The sequence below is a fragment of the Orcinus orca genome, chromosome 14 (assembly GCF_937001465.1).
Source record: "Orcinus orca chromosome 14, mOrcOrc1.1, whole genome shotgun sequence".
In the NCBI taxonomy this organism is placed as follows: Eukaryota; Metazoa; Chordata; class Mammalia; order Artiodactyla; family Delphinidae; genus Orcinus; species Orcinus orca.
In genome coordinates this window covers 89,738,831-89,765,078 of record NC_064572.1, presented here as the reverse complement: position 1 = coordinate 89,765,078, position 26,248 = coordinate 89,738,831, and the positions used below count along the sequence as shown (strand labels likewise).

Here is a 26,248-nt window from a genome sequence, read left to right as displayed (position 1 = left end):
GGGCAGAAGGACACACGGGAAGCCTGGGAGGCCTCCTCAGTGACGGCAGGGGACCCCAGGGGGTGAAGAGCATGCGTGGTAACCAGACAGAACTCGTCAGGAAGACACACAACCACACGTGTGTACATGGCCAGTATCAGAAACTCCCACTCACAGGAGCACACACACACACACGCGCGTGCGCACGCTGCCCTAACAGACCGTACAGAACAGTCCAGGCCGCAGCTGCATGGCGCACCCGCTTCCGTGGCCCATTCACCAAGAAGGATCATCGCTGGGCCACAGAATAAGTCCCCGTGCCTGCTGCCCAGGGCTCTCGGAGCATCCACGTCCCTAGGCGCCTGCCTGGGACAGTCGCCGTGCACAGGCCAGACACAGAGGAAGCACCAGACGGCATGTCAGTTCGACACCACCACAAATGCTGCAGTGCCGGGACCGGCTGTGGGGATATACCCAGGCCCCGGGGCCGCGCAGTCCTTCCCGCCCCAGAACCACACGCGCCAGTTCCAGCCCAGAGCTCTCTGGGCAGCTGAGGATGGAGCTGCTGGCCTTCCCCAGCCTCTGGGAAGGAGCTCTGGAAGCTGAATGAGCCCAGACAGAGATCCCTTTGGGTCCAATGGCATGGACATCTTGAGGATGGACAGGAATGTACCTCCAAGGTGTGGGCAGCACGTCGGGTCACGTCTGGTTGGAAGGAGCTCAGTAAAGCGGGAACTGGACGGGGCAGAGGGCTCCAGGCCCCCGGGAGGGTCGGTGTCTGGCGCCTCCGCCCACCTGGGCTCTGGCTTGGCTCCCACCCTGCCCACCTGGGACAAGGTCACTGCCCAAACTGCACACGTGCTCGGCCAAAATTCTTTACCAAAAAAAGGAGCTTCTGCGAACTTTAGGGAAAAAGTAGGCAACTGATAAAAATAGGTGGGTTCGTTCATAGGAAGGCTCAAGAAAAATATTTTGGAAAAGAGCGAAGTAGAAACTTTGGCAAGGAAGAGCCTAGGGAATTAAAAAAAACAAAAAATACACACCCTGCGGCCAAAAAGCAGCCCCTTCCTGATGCTGTGCAGGTGGCCCAGTGAGAGGGCGGCCCTCGGCTCCCAGAACGCAGGAGAGCAGCCCTGCCATCCCCTCCCCCCCACTAAAAATAGAAACAGCCAGGCCTGGTTAGGCTTTTTCCAAAGAGAAGCGTCTGAGTGACCTAAAAAGGAATCACATCCACAAACAACCCGGTGGAAGCCGGGAGAGCCAAGATAAGGAGCCGAAAAGGGACAAAGGAATTCCTCCCGAGGGAAGATGGCTGCCACCTACCAACTGCGCCTGAACACACCCTGCACACAACGTCTGCCCACCCTTGGCCTGGGCAGGTGGGGCTGTCCTCTGGACACCCAGACTGCCCCCGCTCTGCCCCAGGGCTGCGCTGGGACTGGCTGTGGGTGGAGGCTGGGCGCCCGCCCCCAGGAGGCCCAGACTCAGCTCCTGGGGCCCTGACGGGGCGCCGTCCCAGAGCCCAGGCCCCACAGCAGCCGCCGGCCAGCACCTAGGACACCACGAGCTTCTGTGACCTCGCCAGCAGGCAGAGGGCCTGGCCGTCCGATCAGCGAAGTTGTCTCCCTGGCCCCGTGTGGGGCAGGAGGGCCGCTCCGCGTCCTTGGGGTGGGTGCAGGCCTGGCCGTCCAGCCCAAAGTGCAGGGCTGGAGTTTTCTTAGTGCAGCCACTGGCCGTGGCACCTACAGGCACGCTGGACCGCCGACCGCAAAGGTGAAGCAGCGTCCGGCAGGCAGGGCAAGCCACTGCTTTACACCAGATCCAGACAGCTGGACACAAGACCGCTCCTTTTAAAGAGGCAGAACCATGGAGCTTGGTTGACTCTTAACAAAACCTGTTGCTTTGGGACATCAGAGTTGTATATGAATGGATTGATTTTAATTTAAAAAGCACTCTTCCCAACCAAGGTGGGAGCAGGACCAAAGCAGGTCCTGGGCCGACACGTGAGGCCACTGCGCGCCCCACACGCGCCCACCCGGCTTTCCACATTGACCGTAGGGCCAGCTGGCGGCCACAGACTCCCGGGCACAGCACAAGATGCCTTGGAATCCCTTCTGGAACCCTGCTTCCTGAAGCCGGCCCGTGTTCCTCGGGGCCATTTGCAGCGCACAGGGTACTGTGATCACCGTCTAAGAGTCCAGATGAGCCCCCACCCCCGCCCCGGCCTTTCATCACAGTGGCTTCCCCCCAGCCCCAGCCACCCCCTAAAGACTATCTCTTCCCCGGGACCCTGGACCCCAAGGAGGCAGCCTCCAGAGTCCCGGCCCGCAGGCTCCCCGCCCTGCACCCATCTCCTCTCCCTGCCGGGGCTCCAAGCCTCTCCCAGTTGCCACGTGGTCCCTGCGCTAGGGTCCCTGGTGCCCGGGTGAGCCCAGTCCCCCAAGGTCCTCAGGCCCCGCCCCTCCAGCCGGCCCCGCCCCTCCAGCCGGCCTGCATCCACCCCTTCTTCCCACTGCTCTCCTCCCCACCTCGGAATCCCCGTGTCCTCGCCTCTTCCTCCTCTGTCCTCAGTCAGGGAGGCCACCTAACCCCCTTTCACCCCTGGGCCCGACTCCCATCAACGCCCTCCCCCCGCCACCTCCTTCTGCCTGCTCTGCGGCCCCCGCGCCCCCAGCACCACGTCCCCCAGCTCAGGGGCCTTTGGAATCACAGCGACGGGCGCCGTCCTGTTAATGCAACCCGGCAGGTCTCGGAATCTCTAAACCTCCCTTTCCTCACGTGGGAAACAGAGTTTGGCAGTTTGAGCCCATCGCAGGAGTGAAAGGCCGCAAGCGCCTGCCACGCGGCAGCTACAACTGAAGGAAATGGGCCGGAGGAACGTGAGACAGGGGTCGCCTGGAGTCCTGCGGCCCGTTGTTCCCATGCGTGTGGATTTAACGCAGGTGCCTTCGCATCGTTACAGCGAACAGCACAACGAACCCTCTGCCCCATCACTGAAAGTCCATCACACCCGACCAGTTGCTGAGCTGCGGGGCCCTGTGGGCGTGAGACCCCCCCAGTATCCACTTCGGAGGGGGTCCCAGGGTCAGGGGTCAGAGCACTTTCCAGAAGGGCAGCCTGGACACACCGGTGGCACCACGTCAGTGGGCTCCGAGGGGGGTGGGCCTTCGTCCCAGTATCAGGGGCAAAGAACGCAGCCACGCTGACACCAGCGAGCGAGTGGCTCTTCAAGGGCCAATGAGGATTCTCCGCTGGGGCACCACTGGGTCCCCCGGAATCGCTGTGCTGTGCCTCACTCGCCGTGAGGATGAGCCGGCGTCCACGGGCACAGCACAGGCGAGCGACGTCTGCAGCCTATCACCAGCTCTGTGTCTCTGTAAAGGACCTCAAACGCTGACGCATAGGGTGAGGCTGGGCACGGGGTGAGGGGGGGCCGCTGCAGACCCGCGGCGGCCGAGCCCACAGCAGGGGGCGGAGGGAAGGACTGGCACTTCCTGTGCCCCCAGCGCCACCCAGAATCCGAGCAGGGCCCGTGCCCCTGGTCTCGCCTCCTCCAGGCCCCCGTCCTTCCTGTAGGAGTGCGTCGTTCCCATCCCCACGAGCCACATTAGTGGATCAGGGCACGCACCAGAGTCTGGCTCGCAGAGGACGACAAGGAAAGCAGTGGAGACACCGTCTCAGGTTTCGTGCGAACATACGTGTCCACGTCAGGTGGGTAAACAGGGTGGGAATCTTGGGTCACGTGGTGGGCATGTGTTGACTTCACAGAAATGGACAGACAGGCTCTCCCACAGTGGCCTCACCATCCTGCGTTCCTGCCAGCAGGCTCAGAATGCGCTGCATCCTTGTCAACGCAGGACGTGGTCAGGGTTCTGTTAATTGTATCCAGTCTGACACATACGAACTGATATCTCACTGTGGTTTTAATTTGCATTTCCTGAAAGCCTAGTGATGTTGAGCACCTTTTCACACGTTTACCATTTGTGTATCTTCTTCCGTAAAGTGTCTATTCAAATCCTTTGCTCATTTGTAAACTGGGTTCTCTGCTTTCTTATTATTGACTTTTGAGAGTTCCTTGTACTTTCTGGATACAAGCCCTTCATCAAATGTGATTTACAAATATCCCTCCCACATCTGGGGTGCCTTTTCATTCCTCTAACAGTATCTTAACAAAGAGCAAAAGTCCCTAATTATGCAAAGTTCTAATTTATCAGCATTTTTCTTCTATGAGTTGTGCTTTTGGTGTTGTATCTAAGAAACCGTTGCCTAACCAAAGCTCATAAAGACTTGGGAGGGGACGGGGGCGGGACTTAGAGCTAAATTTATTTGTCTGTTTGCTTAATGTACATTTCAGGTGTGCAGCACTGTAATCCGACACCTGTATACACTACAGAGTGATCACCACCACGAGTCTAGCTGCCATCCACAAATTTTTTTTTGTTTTTTTGGGTTTTTTGTGGTACGTGGGCCTCTCACCGTTGTGGCCTCTCCCGTTGCGGAGCACAGGCTCCGGAAGCGCAGGCTCAGCGGCCATGGCTCACGGGCCTAGCCGCTCCGCAGCATGTGGGATCTTCCCAGACCGGGGCACAAACCCGTGTCCCCTGCATCGGCAGGCGGACTCTCAACCACTGCACCACCAGGGAAGCCTCATCCACAAAATTTTTGTCTTAAGTTTTCTTCTAGAAATTTCATAATTTTAACTTTTACATTTAAGTCTACAATGTATTTTAATTTTTGTGTATGGTGTGAAGTATGGAAAAAAAATTTTTTGCAAATGGATGTCTGATTGGTCCAGCACCATTTGTTGAAAAGACTGTCCCTTATCTAATGAACAGTCTTTTTATAGCCTTTGTCAATCACTTAGACATATTTGTGGGTCTGTTTCTGCATCTCTTTTCTGTTCCATTAATCCATATCTCTGTCCTTTTCCCAAAAGCACACTGTCTTGATTGCAGTAGCTTTGTAGTAAGTCTTGAAATCAGAAAGTGTGACTCCTTAAACTTAACTGTTTTTTTCCAACACTGTTTTGGCTATTCTAGTTCCTTTGCTCTGCCATATACATTTTACATTTTGGAATCGTCTTGCAGTCTTCTACCAAAATGTCCTGCAGAGATTTTGATTGGAACTGCAAAACTGGTGGATCAGTTAGTGGAGTTGACATGTTAGCATAATTGAGTCTCGCAGTCCATGAACATGGTACACCTCTCCATTTCCTTGTATCTTCCCTGATTTCTTTCATCAGTGTTTTATGTTTTCAGTGTACAGACATTAACGTATTTCATTAGCTTTATACCCAAGTATTTCATTTTGGTGCTACTGTAATAAGTGATCATATCTAACAGAAAAATATGTTTTCAAATTGATCTTGTATGTTGCAAACTAAATAAGTTGACTTATATCTGTAATAGTAAAGTTTCTGTGGATTCCTCATGATTTCCAGTCATGCCTTCGGCCCAGACACAGTCTAACCTCCTCGTTTCAGATCTGTGTGGCTCTATTTCCTTTCTTGCCTGGCGGCACTGGCTAGGACCTTCACTGCCACACTGAACAGAGAGGTGAAACCAGGCATCCTTGCTCTACTCCCACTCCCGAGGCAAAAAAGCATTGCGTCAGCTGTGGGGTTTGTAGTGCCCTTAGAGAAGCTCCTGCGTAAGCTCCTCTCTATTCTTGGTTTGCTGGGAGTTTGCATGAGAGACGGTTGTAGAATTTTGGCAAATGCTTTTTGTGCACCTACCGAGATAATCATGTGGTTTGTCTTCCTCAGTAGGTTGACATGCATAATCTTATTTATTAATTTTGTATGTTAACATCAGGCTTCTGTTCCTTGGTACTAATGCATTAACTTTTTGATATGTTGTTGTTTATACGCATGCTTGTGTCGCTTGTATCTTTATATATATATATAGTTTCATATATTCGATTTGCTAAAGTTCCATGAATTTTGGCATTTACTCCATGGGGGATACGGATCTATCTTTTTATTCTGTGACGCCTCTGTCTGCCCTTGCTGTCAGGGCACTGCTTGCATCACAGGATGAGTTAAGAAGCATCGCCCATGCTTTAGTCTTCTTGAAAAGTTTCTGTAGGATTGTTATTGTTTCTTGCTTAAATGTTTGACAGAATTCGTCAGTGAAACCATCTGGTCCTAGAGAGTTTTTTTTGTGGGAAAGTGTTTAGCAGAATTTTAATTTAATAGAGAGCTCATTTATTTCTTCTTGACTTAGCTTTGATCCTTTGTTTTTCCAAAAACATCTTCCTTTCATATAAGTGTCCAAATTTATTGGCAAAAAGTTGTTCATGATATTTCCCTTACTATCTTTTTATTGTCTGCAGGATTTTTAGTGATGATTCCCCAATGTAAAATTTCTAAAATTGGTCACTCTTGTCTTCTCCTTTCAGAAACTACATATAGAAGAGCAAATTAAACCCAAAGTGATGAAAAGAAAGGAAAACATAAAGAGCAGAAATCAGTGAAAGAGAAAACAGAAAACAACATTGGCGTGATCAATAAAACCAAAAGCAGGTTCTCCAAGGTCAATAAAACTGATAAACCTCTAGCCATACCGTTGACTGACTTTTCTCCTCTTTAAGGGTCCTGTTTCCCTGCTTCTTTGCCTGCGTGGTCATTTTTTATTGGTTGTAAACCATCAAATTGTAAATTTTGTCTTGCTGGACACTAGCCTAGAAGTTCTCTCTGGCTGTAAACTGGGGTGAGTACAGGCTCCTTTCTCATCCCCTCAGTCCTGCCTGCTGCTTGAGGTCTGAAAACTACTGTTTCATATATGTTTTCTGGTCTTAATTTGTTTAAGGCAGGAGGATAAATTTGGTACCTGTTTCTCCATGTTAGCTGGAAGAAGATATTACTCATCCTGTTATTCTTTAAGTTATTGTCAGGGAAAATTGTGAAAGACTTTCAAATGGGCATAAAAGATTAGAGGTGCCCTGTCCCTGTTCGGGTTATCTCTGTCTTTAATGATCTCTGAGCTGTTTTACAGTTCTGTGAATTCTAAACACCAGCAGTGATGCAAAGATTCTTGACCTCAAGAACGCCAGTGTCGGGCTTCCCTGGTGGCGCAGTGGTTAAGAATCCACCTGCCAATGCAGGGGACACGGGTTCGAGCCCTGGTCCGGGAAGATCCCACATGCCATGGAGCAACTAAGCCTGTGTGCCACAACTACTGAGCCTGCGCTCTAGAGCCCGCGAGCACAGCTACTGAGCCCGCGTGCCACAACTACTGAAGGCTGCGTGCCTAGAGCCTGTGCTCTGCAACAAGAGAAGCCACGGCAATGAGAAGCCCACGCACTGCAGCAAAGGGTAGCCCCCACTCGCCGCAACTAGAGAAAGCCTGCGCGCAGCAACGAAGACCCAACACAGCCATAAATAAATAAATAAATAAATAAATAAATAAATAAATAAATATTATTATTATTATCTTTTTTTAAAAAAAGAATGCCAGTGTCTGGTGGCGCACAGCTCATTCCTGGCCAGTCCTACATCCCTTCTGCAAATTCGTCTCAGCACCGCAGACAGCAGAGCCCATATGTTTGCTCTTTGGATTCTTCTTTGAACCAGTTCTAACATCTTACTGGATCTCTCATTAGTAAATAACAAATATTTATTATCTCAATAGAAAATCATCAATACTTGCTCATTTTTCATGTTTGGATGTGAGCCAGCGTCATACCTGTTTTATAATTTATCTATAGCATTACAATAAACTTGAAACAAGCTAAGGGCCATTGATAGAAAAATGACTTTAAAACATGATGGCCTATCCATCCATTTGATGAAATACCCTGAAGCCATTAAAAGAGAGTGTATATTAACCTACAGAGAAAGATTTCCCAGTTTACCAAACAAAGAGTAAGATGTCCAAGTGCGCTGACCTGCGACTGGCTAAGGAAGGGACCTTTTCCCCGGGACACACAGACATTAGACGTGAGGGTGTGACATCAAGCACAGGCAGAATGGGGGTGGGGACACTTATTTATCTCCACTGCTTTGTGCTGTTTCCTCACTGTTGTTCAGCTGAGAGCTGAGCACACACCACGTGCAGACACACTCCAGGCTCCAGGGATGCAGCAGCAGGATGGGCCCTGCCCCAAGTGCACCGTCTCTGTAAACTGGAAAGTTAAAATCGACCTCCCACCAACCTGGCCTGCAGCCACTAGGATTAGTGACCATCAGAGGCAGAACGGCTGCGCCTGCCCGTCCTCAGGTCTGGCTGCAGCCTCGTCCAGGGCCTTCCTGAGGATCCTGCAAGCCGGTTCCTGCAGCCCAGCCCAGAGCAGCCCTAGGCCACCCTGGGCCGTTTCCGGCTGTATCTTGGCAGCACCGCGGAAGTTCCCGAGGGCGGGGTGTCTGGCCCCTCCCCTCTGGCCCCCAGCACCCTGCACGGCGGCTGGCACCTCCCAAGCCATGGTCTCTTCCTCTTTGTATAAGGGCACTGATCCCATGACGCCCCACCCTCATGACTTCACCTGAACGTAATCACCTCACAAAGGACCCGCCTCAAATGCCATCACAATGGGGATGAGGCTCCAGCATATGAATTTGGGGGCAGAGGTGGAGGCCGCATGTGCAGAATACAAGTTCAGAGAGTGATTCGTCCACAGGGCAAGATAAGGCTGGGGGAGGCCAAGAGGGTGACCGGGAGGGGCCTCTCCGGGGGGCAGCAACCACAGGACGAGGAGAGTGGGGCGGGGGGCAAGGCAGAGGCCCAAACCCCAGGCGTGCCTGGGAACAGAGCAGGCACAGAAGGAGGCAGCGGGGTGAGTGGGGCCGCCTGGAGGCCCCGCATGGACCCTGGGCCCTCAGCCCAGGAGACGGGAAGCAGGAGGGCAGCAGGACCTGGCTTCCATTTGCAGGGCGCTCCGCTGCTCACAGGGAAAGGACGGGGGTGTGGCGGCCTCGAGGGAGATTCCCGAGGGACCATGAAGGGGGCTGGCAAGGCTGCCGCTGGCCTGGAAGTGGGTGAGGGTCGCTGGCGATGGTTCCAGGAGTCTGAGGCCTGGGGAGAGGTCAGAGCTGGGATGGGCACAGAGGGCAGGGAAGCATGGGGAGGCCAGCAGGGGTGAGGCCAGGCTCTGCGTCTTCTGGAAGGCTGACCACCCTCTCTGGTGCCGTGGCCACGTTCGGGACAGAGCACACGAAAATCTCAGTTCAGAACTAAGGATGGGAACATAAACGGTATTTCCTCCTGTCCCTGCATTTTTACGGTGATCAAGTTTGACAAAAAAGCAAAAATTACTCCAAGGGTTCTAGAAAACATGAAGGTTGTATTCAGTTCTCCTGTTTATAAAAGCAGGTCATTAAAAGCCTACTTTGAAAAATATCATAACCGCATAACAGAAACTCTAGGATTTTTTTTAAAAAAGTACAGCCACCCAGCTCCCCGTGTCTCAAGGCGCCGCCCCCTGGGCCCTGGGCCAGCGCCAGCCTTGCGCTGGGTGGGGCTGCTCGGCTCCCCGACCCACAGCTGCTGGGCTGCGGGCAGGGGGCTGGGCACCCCACTGACCAAGTCGGCCCAAGAAAGGCGGTGGGGGGGGGGGGCTTGTGTTAAAATCTTACTTTTAAGAATTGCCACTGAAATTCCTTCCTCCTCAAGAGGCTTCTGCTCACAAACCGGGAAGAACGTCCCGCAGCTCTCATCACTCCATACGTTCTATTCCCTTTGCCAAGGCGGAGTGTTCCAGAAAGGACGCGGGCGCCCTGCACACCGACCCCGAGAGAAGCACCAAGCTGCCTACCCGCCGGTCGGTCTCTGGTTCCGGAAACAGCCCGACACGGCTGAGTGTGCAGCCAGGAGGCTCAGAAAGGAGGAGGCCTGTGTTTCCTGGGGGTCAGAGTTCACAAAAAGTGGAGCTGCCGCCCTCTGAACTCACCCCCAGCCCACCGGCTACTCACTGTCCTAACTGCACCGAGGCTCCAGGTCGTCAGTAGAACAGGAGGGAAAAGGAAGGCTGGACGTGAGCCCCGCGCCTTCAGTCTGGGGCCTGTCAAGTCGGCGTCTCTCGCCGGCTCCCCGTGACCGATCCCAGGGGCCTCTCACCGAGGGCAGCCCAGCGCCCGAACAGGCCTCCCACCTGCATCCTTGAGGCCGTCACCGCCAAGACCCCTCCCAGCCCGGAGCCAGGCCCGCTACCCACCACATCTCACACCCTGTGCTCCTCGGGCACTGCCAAGGCCCAGCCATGAAAAACAAACGAACAAACATGACAGCTGTTCTGGCCGAAACTAACACAGACCAGGGAACAGACAGAGCTGGACGGATGGCTCCGGCCACACACCAGGGCCTCTCCACGGCCACAGGCAGAGGGAGCCGCTGGAGCCGGACCGCGCCCCCGAGGTGAGCCCTCGACCAGGAAGGTGGTCTCGCCCTGCCCCCTTGGACAGCTGCCTGCCTGGAGCTGACGTAACAGCTGCCAGGCCAGGCTTCGGCCGGGGCCCTGAGGCCAGCTCTGCACCTGGGCAGGGCAGAATGTGGGGAAGGAAGAGCTCAGAACCCCCAGGTGATGGGGAAACGAGCCCCACTCACTACCACAGACACCCCCGCCACGGCCTCTTGCCAACCCCACCCTCCGGGGCCTCAGATGCTCCCCAGGGACCCGCCTGCCCTCCCAGCCAAGACCACCGCCCGCCTCCAAATAGCCCAGGCAGACACACCTCATTGGACTCTTCCCTCTGGATCCGGCTGCATCTCCAGGGTGGGAGCAGAACCCGTACCCCACCCCTGTCCCCACCAGTGGTCTGAGCATCTGGTGGGGTCAGGCGTGGACAGCTCAGACCAACAGATTTGACAGATGGCCACCCCCCAGTGCCAGCAGGGACGGCAGGAGCCCAGGGCTGCCCAGTGGCCCATGTGTCCCACATGGGATGGTCAGGACACCAAGCGCCCCCGAGGGGACCCGCCAGGTGCCACCCCTCAGCCCCTGGGGTCTCAGCAGCCCTGAGGCTTGCCCCCAATATCCACACTTCCTCCTGTTCACAGAACACACGTGCTGGGCTCATCACTCGGTCCCTACCCCAGGCTCTGCGGCCACACTGGCCTCCTGGTGGCCCACAGTCAGCCTGCAGCCCCGCTGAGCGGGATGCCCTACTCGTCCACCAGTTCCCAGAGTGGCCTCTCAACGCCCCATCAGGGTCCCACGCGCGCCGCCAAGGACCCCGATACTGCGAGGCTGGTCCTCGTAGGGGGACGTCTGAGCTGGTCCTGGCTGTGCTCCTCGCCTGTCCCCGTGGAGCACAAGTTCCAGGAGCAGAGTCCTCTGTCATCCCTCCAGAGCAGCCCCCCTGGCATCCAGGACAGAACTGACCACAGACGAGGGGCCCAACCAACAGCTGCTCCACAGAAGGTGCCGGGAACTAGCCGCTCGTCCCGACAGGCTTCCCCCAGAGCCTCCGGCCGGCATCCACCCGCCAGCCGGTCACCGTGCTTTCTGCCCAGAACCCAGGGCGCCCCGAAAGGCACCCAAATGTCCCCGCCAGCTTGCGACAGCCTCCCCTCCGACAACCAGAGACCCCGGCCGGGGTGGGGGCATCTGAGAAGGGAGGGGCCTCCGAGGAGGAACTGGGAAGTGGATGGGACCCCCCGGCTGCCTGCGCGAGGCCACAGGACGAATCGTGATCTCTCGCAATGTGAGCCGCTCCCCTCCCGCGGGCCCGGCCGCCACGGGGCTCTTACCTGATAAAATTCCCGCAGCCAGTTCTTCTGGAGGTTTTCTGGCTGTAAATTAAGAAGAAAAGACAGTCAGGCCAGTGACACAGCCCTGACGTCCGCGAGCAGACGCCAACGTGATGGCCCACCTGCCGTCCTCACCATGGGGGCTAGGGCGCGACACGGGGCGGAGGACACCCTGCTCCACTCAGGAGACCCCATTCTGCACGGGGAGCTGGTCCACAGCTCGTCCAGGGAAAAGGGGCAGAGCGAGGACAAGCCTCGCCTGGTGATGGGCAGGCGCCACAGCCCTGGATCCAGAGCTGACCTCCAGCCCTGCTCTGTCCCCGGGGCGGGGGGTGGGGTGGGGGGCTTGGGAGGGGCTGCCCGCAGCCAGGCGGGGGTGTCCGGCAGGACCTAGCGGCAGGGGGCCCGGGCCAGGCTCTGAGAACGTGGAAAGAGCCACGCGGCACCAAGTGCTGGTTTCGGGCTTGCGGACACCCCAGGACACAGCCAACACAGAGTGCCCGGTCCCTGAGAAAACAGGACGCCGCCTTTTCCCACACGGCCTGCCAGGGTCCTGGACCACCAGGCCAGCCAGCCGAGTGAGGGGCATGGTCCAACCCAACCCAACGAGGCCAAGGTGCTAGAGGTCACGGCAGGCCTGGACAGGGACGGGAGACACGGCAGGGACGTACGTCCAGTGGGTGCAGTTTCAGACACAGGAAATGAAAAGTTCCTGAGATCTGGTGACATCAGTGTGAATGTCCCTGACACTGCTGGACCACGCTTAAGAACGGCGAAGATGACAAATCTAATGTTATGTGTTTTCTACCACAATTCGAAACAAAAAAAACAAAACCCCACCCACCATGCCTCAGGACTCAGACCCCTGATCCGAGCAGAGCTCTGGACGGCGAGGCTGTGGGCCCGGAGCCAGAGTCCAGGTTGACCACTGCTGGGCCCAAACGCGTCACCCATGGCCCACGAAGCCAGAGTGCACGGCTGCCACACGGGAGGTGCTGTCGCCCGCTGATGCTTCTGTGTGTCCCGAGGGCAGGTAGCCTGCACTGCAGGCTGAGCAACGAACAAAGGGAAAACGGCTGGGAAACCAGAGCCTCGCAGACCACACAGGAGGGTGTAGAGGAGGCTCCACACATCCGCGCAACAGAGACGGAGGCCAGCGTCCAGCTGGGTGTGGGGCCTTCCAGTCTCCAAGGCCAAGTTCGGGGCCGGGGCCCAGCCTCCAGCCCCCACGTCCTGCACGGGGAGGAGGGCACGCCGTGCCTCTGTCTGTCACCCTCCCAGGTGAATAAAGAAAAGCACGAGCAGGCAGGCCGCCCACGGAAAGACCGGGCAGAGGCTCTGAACAGACTGACAGCCAACAGCCCATGGAAGATGCCAAACATCACTAGGCGTCAGGGAAACGCAAACCCGAACCACGGCGAGATGCCACCCCACAGCCCGGGACGCTGACACAGAGACAAGTCTGGGGAGACTGCACAGAAGCGGACCCTCAGACACGGCTGGGGGCGGGGGAGGAGGGTGCGGGCGGCGCAGCTGCTGTGGGAAACGGTCTGGCGCTTCCTCAAAACGCCGGCTGGCCCAGCAATGCGCCCAAGAGACGTGGAAACGCTTGTCCAAGCAGAGGCTCGGCCACGAGCACTTGTAGCCACGGAATCCCGGCAGGCGAAAGGCAGGAACTGCCCAAAGGCCAGCCCAGCATGCACGGAGAGACAAAACGTGGTCCAAGAGAACACGACGGCCACTGACATGGCCCACGGCATGGACGAGCCTCAAAACACTGTGCTCAGTGAAAGAAGCCCGTCACCAAAGGACAGATGACGTCTGATGCCGGTTCACGGAACTCCAGAACAGGCAGGTCCGCAGAGACAGGCAGCAGACTGTTGCCGGGTCCCGGGTGTGGCTGAGGGGTGGAGGCGGTGACGGCGGCACAGCTCTGAGAGCACGGAGAGCACCGCGCACCCCTCTCCCACCGACCCGAACGATCCCCCACCTGAACCAGGGACGCGGGGCAACCCGCGCCATGGCGAGGACGCGAGCAGGGATGGCCAGTCAGTCGGCCTTGGGCCCCGGGGTGATCAAAGAAAGAAGACTTCGAGTGCAAAGGTCCCAGATGCCCTGACCAGGAGCGAGTGAAAGGGGAGGGCAGCCCCCCACCCCTGTCCTGGGCTGAGGGCAAGGGTGCTGGTTTGGGGGCACAGAGGGCCCACCAGCATTTCAGCTCGTGGGCTCGGCCTGGAGACAGAGGGCAAAGAGATTCAGCTTCCAGTCCCGAGTCCACGAGCGCGGGAGCCTGAGGGTGCGGAGCAGCAGGAATGGGCATCCCCAAGGAGGGAGCTGGAAAACGGGACACAAAGGGCCCAGAAGCCAATGTAGAGCAAATGCTTCCCTAAAAGGGAAGGAAAACCAACCAAGCTTGCGAGGGAACAGTATTCTGAGAAAAGGGGATTCGGAAAGACGGACAGCAAGACCAACCCGGTCACTGACGGACAGACGGATGCGGAACCCGCAGGCCCAGAACTCAGGAACAGAAACAGAAACCGGAAGACCACGGGGACGAGCCCGGCGTCCACCTACGCACAGGACTAAGGACTAGACGTGAAGGGATGTGATGTCAGAGACCTGACAAAACGCAGATACTAAATCTATACCGGGTGGGGGGGTGGGTGGCAAGCAAAGAACCCCTGCAGAAGAGTGATTTCTTTACAGCAGGCAGTTCACGAACATGGTCGAAAGTTAAGATGTATTTTCAAACTACAAATTCTTAAAGTCTGTTTTTAAGGTTTCATATACTTAGGAGAATTTTAGAGAGATATATAGTTTGCATTTTTCTCAAGCCAGTACTTTTTTCTCCTGAAAATTCCAAGAGAATTCAATTTGACATTGGACTGAAGACAGCAGTGCTGTGTGGCCCCTGGTCACTCAGCCCACCCTGCTCACTGCACCGCCCTGCACACAGAGAGCTGGGGACACATGTACAATGGCTCTTTCTGGGTTGTGGGATGATTTGTACTTTTCTATAATGCTTAGACTTTAAGGAAAACAAAAAGGGACCTTATAAAAGAATTCTATTTCGGCAGGAAGCGTGAAGGAATTGAGAGTCATTTTAGCATGCTTGTCCCGCACCCCCTGACAGAGAAAGGCACCCAGACTCTTGAAGACACAGCAACCCCCTTCCTAAGTACAGAACTGAGGCAGCTGCAGGAAGTAATGGGGCATGTCACACTGGTGAGGGCCAAGGCAGTAGTAGTCAACTAGTTCAATGCTTATTTTTAAACTGCTATATTAGATCTTTTCTTTACTTTGCAAACAAAATAAGCTCTACATGACTTCAGGAGATAAACACAAAACTTGAAACAGGAAAAACTATCAGAAGAAGACATAAGCAAATAGCTGTCCTTATGCTAGAAAGATAGCTTTCCTAGACATAAAAGCACAGAAAGGAACCTAAGGGGGGAAATGCCTACAGATTCTAACACTCAAAATTGAAGTAACCACAGCTAACATTATTCTCAATGGTGAAAAATGGAAAGCTTCTCCCCTAAGATCAGGAATAAGACAAGGATGCCCACTCTCACCACTTGTATTCAACACAGTTCTGGAAGCCCTAGCCACGGCATTAGGCAAGAAAAGAAACAAAAGGCAGCCAAACTGCAAAGGAAGAAATAAAATTATCTTTGTTCACAGATGACATGATCTTATATATAGTGAGCCCCAAAGAGTCTACCAAAAACCTGTTAGAACTGATACATGAATTATAGCAAAGTCGTAGGGCACAAAATCAACACACAAAAATCACTGGTTTTCTATAGACTAACAATGAACAATCCAAAAAAGAGATAAAGAAAATTCCATCTACCATACCATCAAAAAGAATAAGATAACCAAGGCAAGACTTGTACACTGAAAACTACAAAACATTTCTGCAGGAAATTAGGTATCGGTAAATGGAAACACATCCCGAGCTCATGGACTGGAAGACAGTACTGTTAAGATGTTGATGCCATCCCAAGCAATCTTCAGATTCAATGCCATCCTTACTGAAATTCCAACTACTTTTCTTACAGAAATAGAAAAACCCATCCTAAAATTCATATGAAATCTCAAGGGACCATAAATAGTCAAAACAATCTTGAAGAAGAAGAAGAAATTAGAGGTCTTACACTTCCCGATTTCACGGCCACAGTCATCAAAACGGCATGGGACGGGCACAAAGACAGACGTATAGACCAGTGGAACAGAGAAGAGAGCCCAGAAATAAACCATCACATGTGTGTCAAATGATTTTTCACAAAGGTGCCAAGACCACAAAATAAGGAAAACACGGTAATTTCAACACATGATTTTGGGAAAACCGGGTATCTGCATACAAAAGAATAAAGTTGGACTATTACTTAGCACCATATATAAAAATTAACTCAAAATGGATCAAAGACCTAAACATAAGACCTAAATCTATAACATTTTTAGAAGAAAACGTTGGGGAAAAGCTTCGTGACACTGGATTTTGCAATGATTCCTTGGATCGTGACACCAAAAGCGCGGGCAACCAATGAAAAAATAAACTGGCCTACACCCAAATTTAAAACTTCTGTGCATCAAAAGACACGATCAATAGAGTGAAGAGGCAACCCACAGAATGTAAGAAAATACTGGCAAATCATATATCTGATAGTGGGTTAACATCCAGAATATATTTTTTAAAACTCTTACAACTCAACAACAAAAAGACAAATATGACTATTCAACAGAGGCACAGGACTGGAATAGACACTCCTCCAAGGAAGGTGCAAAAAGGGCCAATAAGCGCATGACAAGATGCTCAGCGTCACCAGCCATTAAGGAAATGCACGTCTAAACCGCAGTGAGGTACCACTTCACACCCATCATCTTAAAATAGATAAACAAAATAACAGGCGCTGGTGAGAACGCGGAGAAATCAGAGCCCTCGCGCACGTCAGTGGGAATGTAAAATGGTGCACCCACCTTGGAAAACAGTATGGTGGTCCCTCAAAATACTCAAAATAGAATTCGCCATACGATTCTGCAATTCCACGTTGGGCATTTATCCAAAGGAATCGAAAGCAGAAACTCAAGCAGCCATTTGCACACCCACGTTCACAGCAGCATTTGTTATTCACAATCAGCCAAAAGGTGGAAGCAGCGCAACTGGCCGCTGGTGGAGGAACGGACGAGCACAGCGTGGTGTCGTCCACACACTGCACTGTTATTCCGCCTCAAGAGAGAAGGAAATTCTGACGTGCTCCACCATGGATGACTCCTACAGACATCAGGCTGTGCAAAATAAGCCCGTCACAAAAGGGCAAATACCGCATAACTCTATTCATGCTGGGTCCCTACTGCAGTCAAGTCCCTAGGGACAGAAAGCAGATGGTGGGGGCCAGGGGTGGTGGGGAGGGGATGCAGAGTGTTGAATGGGGGCAGAGTGTCAGTTTCGGGAGATGAAAAAGTCCTGGAGCTGATGGTGGCGACGCCTACACAACGATGTGAATGTACCTGATGCCACTGAGCCTGGCACTTGGGTCACGTGGTAAGTCGTATGTCATGTGCATCTGACCACGACAAAACTAAAGAGAAACACGTCTGGAGTCGCTGCAGCTCCACTGGAGCAAAGCCCCCCGGGCTGCGGCTCAGCAGTCTCTGGAGCTGTTCTAGGTGCGTTATTGCATTTTACTCTTATTTTATTTAAAAAAAAAAAGTTTCAAGCCCAGTGATAAGAAAGGGAAGTCCCATAGGCCCACCTGATGGAGACACACAGAAAACTCTGGGGCTGCCGAACACAGCACAACGTCACCACGTACCGTGACCACACAACACACATCAAAGGGCAAACACTGGAAACAAAAATAAGAATGAGAAGACCGTCTGCAATGCCAACATAATACATAATTTTTAAACTCTACAGATAAGAATGTCCCCACCCAGCATATAGCCCTATTGTTTCCCTTTCTTAATGCATTCCTGAAGATGTGTGGAAAAACACTAAATTCTTGAAAGTTACAACTGCAATTACAGTCTGAAATCCAAATATCTACCTCAAATCTTATCTCACAGAATGTAAGGAGTTTAACAACAGACCATGATGTCCTCAAGGAGGTAAACCAGGGCGACCGAAAGCTCCCGCTACTGGAGGAGCAGAGTGGATGCCGCCCAGGGCCTGTCCTGGATAAGCGCACAGCGGCACAGCCACACGTGCACACACCTGACACACCTCCCACGATGCCGTGTGTAAAAGGGAAAGGTACAGCGGAAACACCGGAAAAGCTTTGTCACCGTGGTTCCAAATATCTAGAAAATACATGCTCACACATTAAAACGTGAGTGCGTGTGCATGTACACACACACACACACACACACACACACACACAGAGGCCTGCTTTTCTGCCAAGACCAAACACAAAAATGATTTTTTCAAATGTACGTATCCCAGAATTTTCTATAAAATTAGACCTACCTTAGCACGGCACCCTTTAACAGAGAGCCCCACCCAAACAGGTCTTGCTGGGCTGCAATCACGCTGATGTCCCAGCGGCTAAATTAACAAACTGGTGACTCTGCGCGGCAAGGCCTGGAGGCCTCCTCAGAGCTGCAGCCCATATTTGGCTAGTGCAGAGTGATTTTTAAAGACACTAAAGTAAGAATAAAAGCTAAACACACGTACTAGCTCTTAAAGAAATACTCTCATTTCAGCCCAAAGCGTGAGCCAGGCAGGGCTCTGTGTGTATTCGAAGAAAGCACATACCTTACTTACCTCTTAAACACCCTCAATTTGCTCTCATGACCTTGCAGAATAAGAAAAAAACTAGCAAAATGTGGCTGGGAAAAATGTTAAAAATGCTCATTCCTTCCAAATGTGAAATTCTATTTCTGGACGTCGATCCTAAAAAATGTAATTCTAAACAACAAAAACGCTCTGCACACAAAGAAGTTCATGACAACATCATTTATAAGAGAATTACAATTAAGAATACTTCAGAATAGTACTGCGGACGGCTCATCGATAAAGAAAGTCATGTAGTATGTCTGCTGAAGGAAAGAAGGAGGCAACAGCAAGAAATCCATGAGATGATAAAGAAGTTCTGGGTATAGATAGTGGTGACGATCACACAGCACTGTAAATGGACGTAATGCCGATGAACTGTACGTTTACAAAGGATTAAAATGATAAATACTATGCCAGGTGTATTTTACCAAGAAATACAACATCTGATGAGCACATATTAACATGGAAGCAGTTTACACCTTAACAGAGATGGAAGGAACACAAAAATACTTCGTGCCCACGCACAAGCCCAACAGCAAGGACCAGACCAGCACAGCCATCTGCAGAGGACCCTGCAGCAACGGGCCACCCTCGCCCTCCACTTCGTCCCCAGAGAGCCAAGGCTAACGCAGGGCGGACAGACCCACGTGGGTCCGTGAGGAATGAATGGCTGAGCGGAAGGTAGTCGCGGGCCCTCCCTGTGGGGCAGCTGCTTTGAACCCTCTGTCAGGGTAAAAAAAAAGACTGAGAAAAAAACACCAAAATTTGAGTAGTTGTATTTGAAGCAATTTCTTTTTCTTTTCTTTTCTTCATTTTTAATATGCTTATAATTATTACCATGCATTACTTTCATGTTTTTAACTGTTAATTTTAAAAGCTTGAGGCAGAGAAAAACAATGAAAGCTCTCAGAATAGTTCAGCAACATTTGAAACAACTACTATTCACTATGAACAACGGGAAAAAAAAGGCAAATGACAAACGGGAAAGTACTTGCAGCTTACATGAAAGCTGTTGGGCTAATCTGCATATTACCGCGCAAACAGTCACTAAGTCAGAAGCCCAACAACTCACATACCCCCCCCCACACACACACAGACACACACCACACACACACACACCACACACACACACACACACCACACACACCATATACCACACCATACACACACCATACACACACCACACACAGACACACACACCATACACACACCACACAGACACACACCATACACACACCACACACACACCACACACACCACACAGACACACACCATACACACACCAGACACACACCAGACACACCAGACACACACCACACACACACCACACAGACACACACCATACACACACCATACACACACCATACACACACCACACACACACCACACAGACACACACCATACACACACCACACAGACACCACACACCATACACACACACACACACACACACACCATACACACACCACACACACACCACACAGACACACACCATACACACACCCACCCCCCCACACACACACACCATACACACACCACACACACACACACCATACACACACCACACACACACCACACACACACACACACCCCACACACCACACACACACACACCCCACACACACACACACACACAGACACACACCATACACACACCACACAGACACACACCACACACACCAGACACACACCATACACACACCACACACACACACACCATACACACACCACACAGACACCACACAGACACACACCACACAGACACACACCATACACACACCACACACACACCACACAGACACACACACCATACACCATACACACACACACACACACCATACACACACCACACACACACACACACCCCACACACACACACACACAGACACACACCATACACACACCACACAGACACACACCACACACACCAGACACACACCATACACACACCACACACACACACACCATACACACACCACACAGACACCACACAGACACACACCACACAGACACACACCATACACACACCACACACACACCACACAGACACACACACCATACACCATACACACACACACACACACCATACACACACCACACAGACACCACACAGACACACACACCATACACACACCACACACACACCACACAGACACACACCACACACACACCACACAGACACACACCATACACACACACAGACACACACACCATACACACCCCACACACACACCACACAGACACACACCACACAGACACACACCATACACACACCACACACACACCACACACACACACACACCATACACACACCACACACACCATACACACACCACACAGACACACACCACACAGACACACACCATACACACACCACACACACACCACACACACACACACACACCATACACACACCACACACACACCAGACACACACACCAGACACACACACCACACACACACACACACCATACACACACCATACACACACCACACACACACAAGCACACCACAAGCACACCACACACACCACACACACAATACACACACAGACATACACCACACACACCACACACACACCACACACACCACAAACACACACACCATACACACACAGATATACCACACACACCAAACACACCACACACACCACAGACACACACACCATACACACCACACACACACACAAGCACACCACAAACACAAACACACACCACACACACACACACACACCATACACACACCACACACACACCACACAGACACACACCATACACACACCACACAGACACAAGCACACCACACACACCACACACACAATACACACAGAGACATACACCATACATACCACAAACACACCACACACACACCACACACACACACCACACACACACAAGCACACCACACACACAATACACACACAGACATACACCACACACACCACAAACACACCACACACACCACAAACATACACACCATACACACACAGATATACCACACACACCAAACACACCACAGACACACACACCATACACACCACACACACACACACAAGCACACCACAAACACACACACACCACAAACACACCATAAATACACATACGCTACACACACCACACACACCACACACACACACCACAAACACACCAAACACACACCAAACACACACCACAAACACATACACACACACACAAGTACACCACGCACACACACTGTACACACACCACAAACACACCACACATACAAATCTCCTCAAAAGCCACCTGTGGCTAGTGACCACTGGCCTGGACAGTGCAGATTTCAGAGACATGGGAAGCTTCTCTGACTCTGAAACTCATGAAAGTTTCCAGTGAAACTTCGTGTGACGATAAAGATGTTCTCTATTGGCACCAGCTAAATTTCCACTTGAAATGTGGCTAGTGTGGACTAAGTAATGGAATTTTTTAATTTTTATTTTATTTTGATTAATTTAAGTATAACAGTCACATATAATTAGCCATTATTAGACAGTACAGCTCTAGGTCACAGAAAAAGAAGAAAAACTTTAAAGTCTCTATCATGAAAAAAGGGTGTAGTACTGACATATATACGAGATAAAGACAGCATACATAAAGAGGGGGAACTTCAAGCCAGTCTCACGTATGGCTATCAGTGCAAATACCCTACCATAAAGAATGCAGCAGCACACTGAAAATTCACAATCAGAACTAAGTGCAATAAACCATGAATGCACGGACGGTTCGATATGAGGAAAGCCCCTAATACAACCGACCATACTAACAAGACTAAGAAAATCAAATGATTATCTCTAAAATGAACCGAAACGTTAACTAGAAACTTGCAGCTGCAGACCCATGACGTAAAGAGCTTGCAAGTCCTCACTCTTATCCTTACAACGTCTTTTCTTGGACCCATCAGAGAGCTGCAATGGCTAGGAAACCACCCCCCTGAGACCTGGAAGAGAAGCTGCTTGAGTCAGAACATCACTGGAAGACTTATAATAGATGGTAATTTTGAAGAAAGGCTGGAGGCTGGGTGCAGACAGCATGAACGTGGGGAACTCCTTGGGACCACACTTCTAAGCAGGCCTGCACATTTTTCTAGGCTTTACTTCCAGGCACCCCACAGAGTGCTCACAGTGAAGATCCCCTCCTGGCTCTGGCAGAAGGAGGGCAAGAGTAACCTTTGTGAAATACACCCAATGCGTTCTCAAAGTCCACTTGGCAGAGAAAGACTTTGCCGGAGCCTCAGCCCACCTGCGGGAAGGACGTTTCCCCCTCCTAGCCTCCCTACCTCATCTAAGGGATGGGGAGAAGGAAGTAAGAAATGTGTGAGGGTCACAGCCCAGGGACACGGGGCCACTAGCAGACTGAGATTTAATCACAGACTGTAGAACACCCCTTCCCCCACTCCTTACCACCACACCAGGAGGGCTCCAGTGCAATGGCAGTGACTCCAGCCGAAACAGGGGCAAGATGTAGGAGGAGTACTTAGGGGAACCCCAAAACCAGGACACTGGGGGATGTGAAGCCTCTGACACCACAACTACAGCAAACAGTAAACACAGTCCAGCTCCTGCCTCATGCTGAAGGCCTCAGTCCCTATTACCCAATACATCATGTCCAGGTTTCAAAAAAAAAATTACAAGGCATAGTAAAAGGCAAGAAAAAAAAAAAAAACAGTCTGGAGACATTTTATTTTACTTATTTATTTATGTTTTGGCTGCACCTAGCAGCTTGCAGGATCTTAGTTCCCTAACCAGGGATCAAACCCAGGCCCTTGGCAGTGGAAGTGCACAGTCCTAATCACTGGACTGCCAGGGAATTCCCTAAAGACATTTTTAAAAATGCATCAGAATCAGACTCAATTATGACATAGATTTTGGAATTACCAGAAAGGGGGTTTCAAATAACTGTGATGGAAAAAGTGGACAAGATGCAAGAACAGATGGGTAATATAAGCAGAGTGATGGAAACTCTTAGAGTCAAAAGGAAATACTAGAAATCAAAAACAGTAACAAAATGAAGAATGCCTTCGGTGGGCTCATTAACAGACTAGACACAGCCAAGGAAACAATTAGTGAGCTTGAAGATACGTCAACAGAAACTTCCAAAACTGAAATGTGGAGATTAAAAAAATGAAAAAATTACAGAACGTCCAAGAACTGTAGGACAATTTCAAAAGATAAAACGTACATGTAACAGGAATAGCAGAAGGAGAAAGAGAGAAGAGAGCAGAAGAAAAGTTTCAAGAAACAATGGCCAAGAACTTTGCAAAACTCAGGACATACACCAAACCACAGATCCAAAAGCCTTAGAGAACACCAAGTAGGATAAATACCAAAATGTCTGAAACTAGGCACAAACTGCTGAAAGCCAAAGACAAGGAGAAACTTTGAAAGAAGGAAGGGGGAAAAAGTCACCTAATCTATAGAGGAACAAGGATGAAAATTACATGAACTTCTCAACAGAAACCACATGAGCAAGGAGAGAGTGAAGGGAAACCTTCCAAGCGGCAAAAGAAGAAAACCGAAGCACCGACCTAGAATTCTGTGCCCAGCGAAGTCATCTTTCAAAAGAAGGGGAGACAGACTTACCTGGACAAACAAAACTGAGGAAATTCATCACAGGTAGACATGACCTGAAAGTAACGTTTTCAAAAGTTGTTCAGGGAGAAGGAAAATTATATAGGTCAAATATTTGCATTTAAATAAGGGAAAAATGATGGAGAAGAAATAAATGAAGGTTAAAAAATGAACTGAAAAGTTTTTCAATAAAAGCAACATTTATGATAAAACTGTAATGAACCAGGAATTGATAGGTGCTCCCTGAGCAGGCAGAATCCCAACAAGCCTGCAGGTGCCCCACCCAGGCTTTCACTCCTGCACCACCCCTCCCACTCAAGAGTGGGGGTGGGGGTGGGGGTGGGGGTGGGGCTGTGAATACGGTAAGATGTCACTCTCATGATTGGGTAACATACGGCAAAGGGGAAGGGATTTTGCAGATGTAATGAAATCCCGTAATTAGCTGATCTTAAGTTAATCAGAGGGGGATTATGCTGGGTAGGTCTGACCTTATCAGATATCGGGTGAACCATTTAGAGGATCTAAAGGTCAGAGGCTGGGAGCAAAGGGCGCGCTCTCTCTCTCTCTTTCTCTCTCCCTCTCCTGCTGGCCCCGAAGAAGCAAGATACCAGGAATTCTACAGCCACAAGGAAATGATTTCTGCTAACAGCCTGAGGGAGCTGATCCACAGACCTTCCCTCCTGGGGTCTCCAGATGAGACCCTGTGCAGAGGACCCAGCTCAGCTGTCCCGACTCCTACCCCACAGGAACTTGACACAGTGAACGGGTGCTTATTCTAACCACAAGGTCAGTGATGATTTGTTACACAGCATAGAAAACCCATACATGTCCTTGCTATTACAAACATGTCTGTGTGCGTATAACGAAATGAAACATGTCACTCTAAACATTTTTCTCCGCTCAGATTTTATTTTGGTATAACGTCTACGGTAAGGATCTAATTTACAATGTAATCCAAATGGTTAAACTGTATGAGTAATCCTTGTCCCCAAGTGATACTGTGTGGTCAGTCTATCTGCCTGTCCCTCCCTTCCTCCCTCCCTCCAATAATCAGCTTATCAAATATTTATCTCACTTAACGTATTCAAACAAACAACTCTTAACATTTCCTTAATTTACTGTTTTCCTGGGTTTTTCCTGTTTTCTTATTCAATAATATTTGGATTTATGTTTATCCTTCCTGTGATCCTTCAGTTAATGGCATAGTTCTGTATTTTATTTTGGACTGAAAAGCTTTCTTTATTTTTATTGCTTCTTATTTAATAGCAACAACTTTGAATATCACAATATATGTATTGGAAAAGTTATACACCACACACACCTTCGCACCTCATCCTAAAGCTAGCCCCTTCTTTGTGGGGGAAACACTAGCCCCTCCCACTAAGGTCGAGAACTTGGCAAAGATGCCCATTATTCCCACGTCCACGTAACCTTACATCGAAGATACTAGGGAATGAGATCAAAGCGAGAAAACAACTACGGGTATAACAGCTGAACGGAAGGCGGGGCTGCCTGCATCCACAGATGATGTGACAGTGCATCTGGGAAGCCCAGGGAATCAATGGTAAGACTAAAACAAACAACAGAAGAATTCAGGGAAAATAGCAGGATATAAAGTTAACATACCAAAATCAACAGCCATCATAAACACAAACAGTAGCCAGTAGGAAGATGCGCTGGGAAAGAACGCCCCATTTATAGCAGCAACGTAAGAAAAGGCACAAGTTAGGGATACATTTTAAAATGTGACAATTTTATAAGAGAAAAGTGTTATGACATTCCTGGCAGAGACAAGAAACAGATGTGAATCACTGGAGAGCCCTCTCTGGTCCTCAGAGGGGGACTCGGCACCATAAAGTCAGTAGTTCTCCCCCAGACGATGCCAATAAGTGAACCGCCCACACCCAGCTCGACTAGATAAGCTGATTCTAAAGTTCATTCGGAGAAACAAACTATGACTCAAATCAAATACAATTTTTAAAGAGAATGATACGTTCGTCTACAATTAAAAAAAAAACAACTTTTGCATGGCAAAAAAATTAGCAAAATCAAAAACTGTCAAACCGATTGAAAATACCTGTCATATATATCACAGAGGAAGAGTTAATCTTCCTAATATCTGAAGAACTATGAAGAACTCTTAACATCCAGGAAAAAAAAAGGCACAATATGAGAAAACCCAAACAGAGCATCGCAAAGAAGACCCCTGACTGACCTGTG

The 26,248-nt window shown here is 50.7% G+C and overlaps 2 protein-coding genes across 7 annotated transcripts in view; one reads left to right on the top strand and one right to left on the bottom strand.

Annotated features, from left to right (window-relative positions):
* The window catches only part of BNIP3 (BCL2 interacting protein 3), a 547,174-nt gene that overhangs the window by 70,075 nt on the left and 450,851 nt on the right, over nucleotides 1–26,248 (top strand). The window lies entirely within an intron of this gene.
* The window catches only part of INPP5A (inositol polyphosphate-5-phosphatase A), a 179,983-nt gene that overhangs the window by 106,645 nt on the left and 47,090 nt on the right, over nucleotides 1–26,248 (bottom strand). For all 5 annotated transcript variants that reach the window (XR_007471502.1, XM_049697523.1, XM_033420656.2 and 2 more), the window contains exon 2: nucleotides 11,664–11,705. Coding sequence is in view for 4 of the 5 variants with exons in the window: in XM_049697523.1 (XP_049553480.1) it covers nucleotides 11,664–11,705 (42 nt within the window). In the remaining variant the exon portion in view is untranslated. The remainder of the gene's footprint in view (nucleotides 1–11,663; nucleotides 11,706–26,248) is intronic.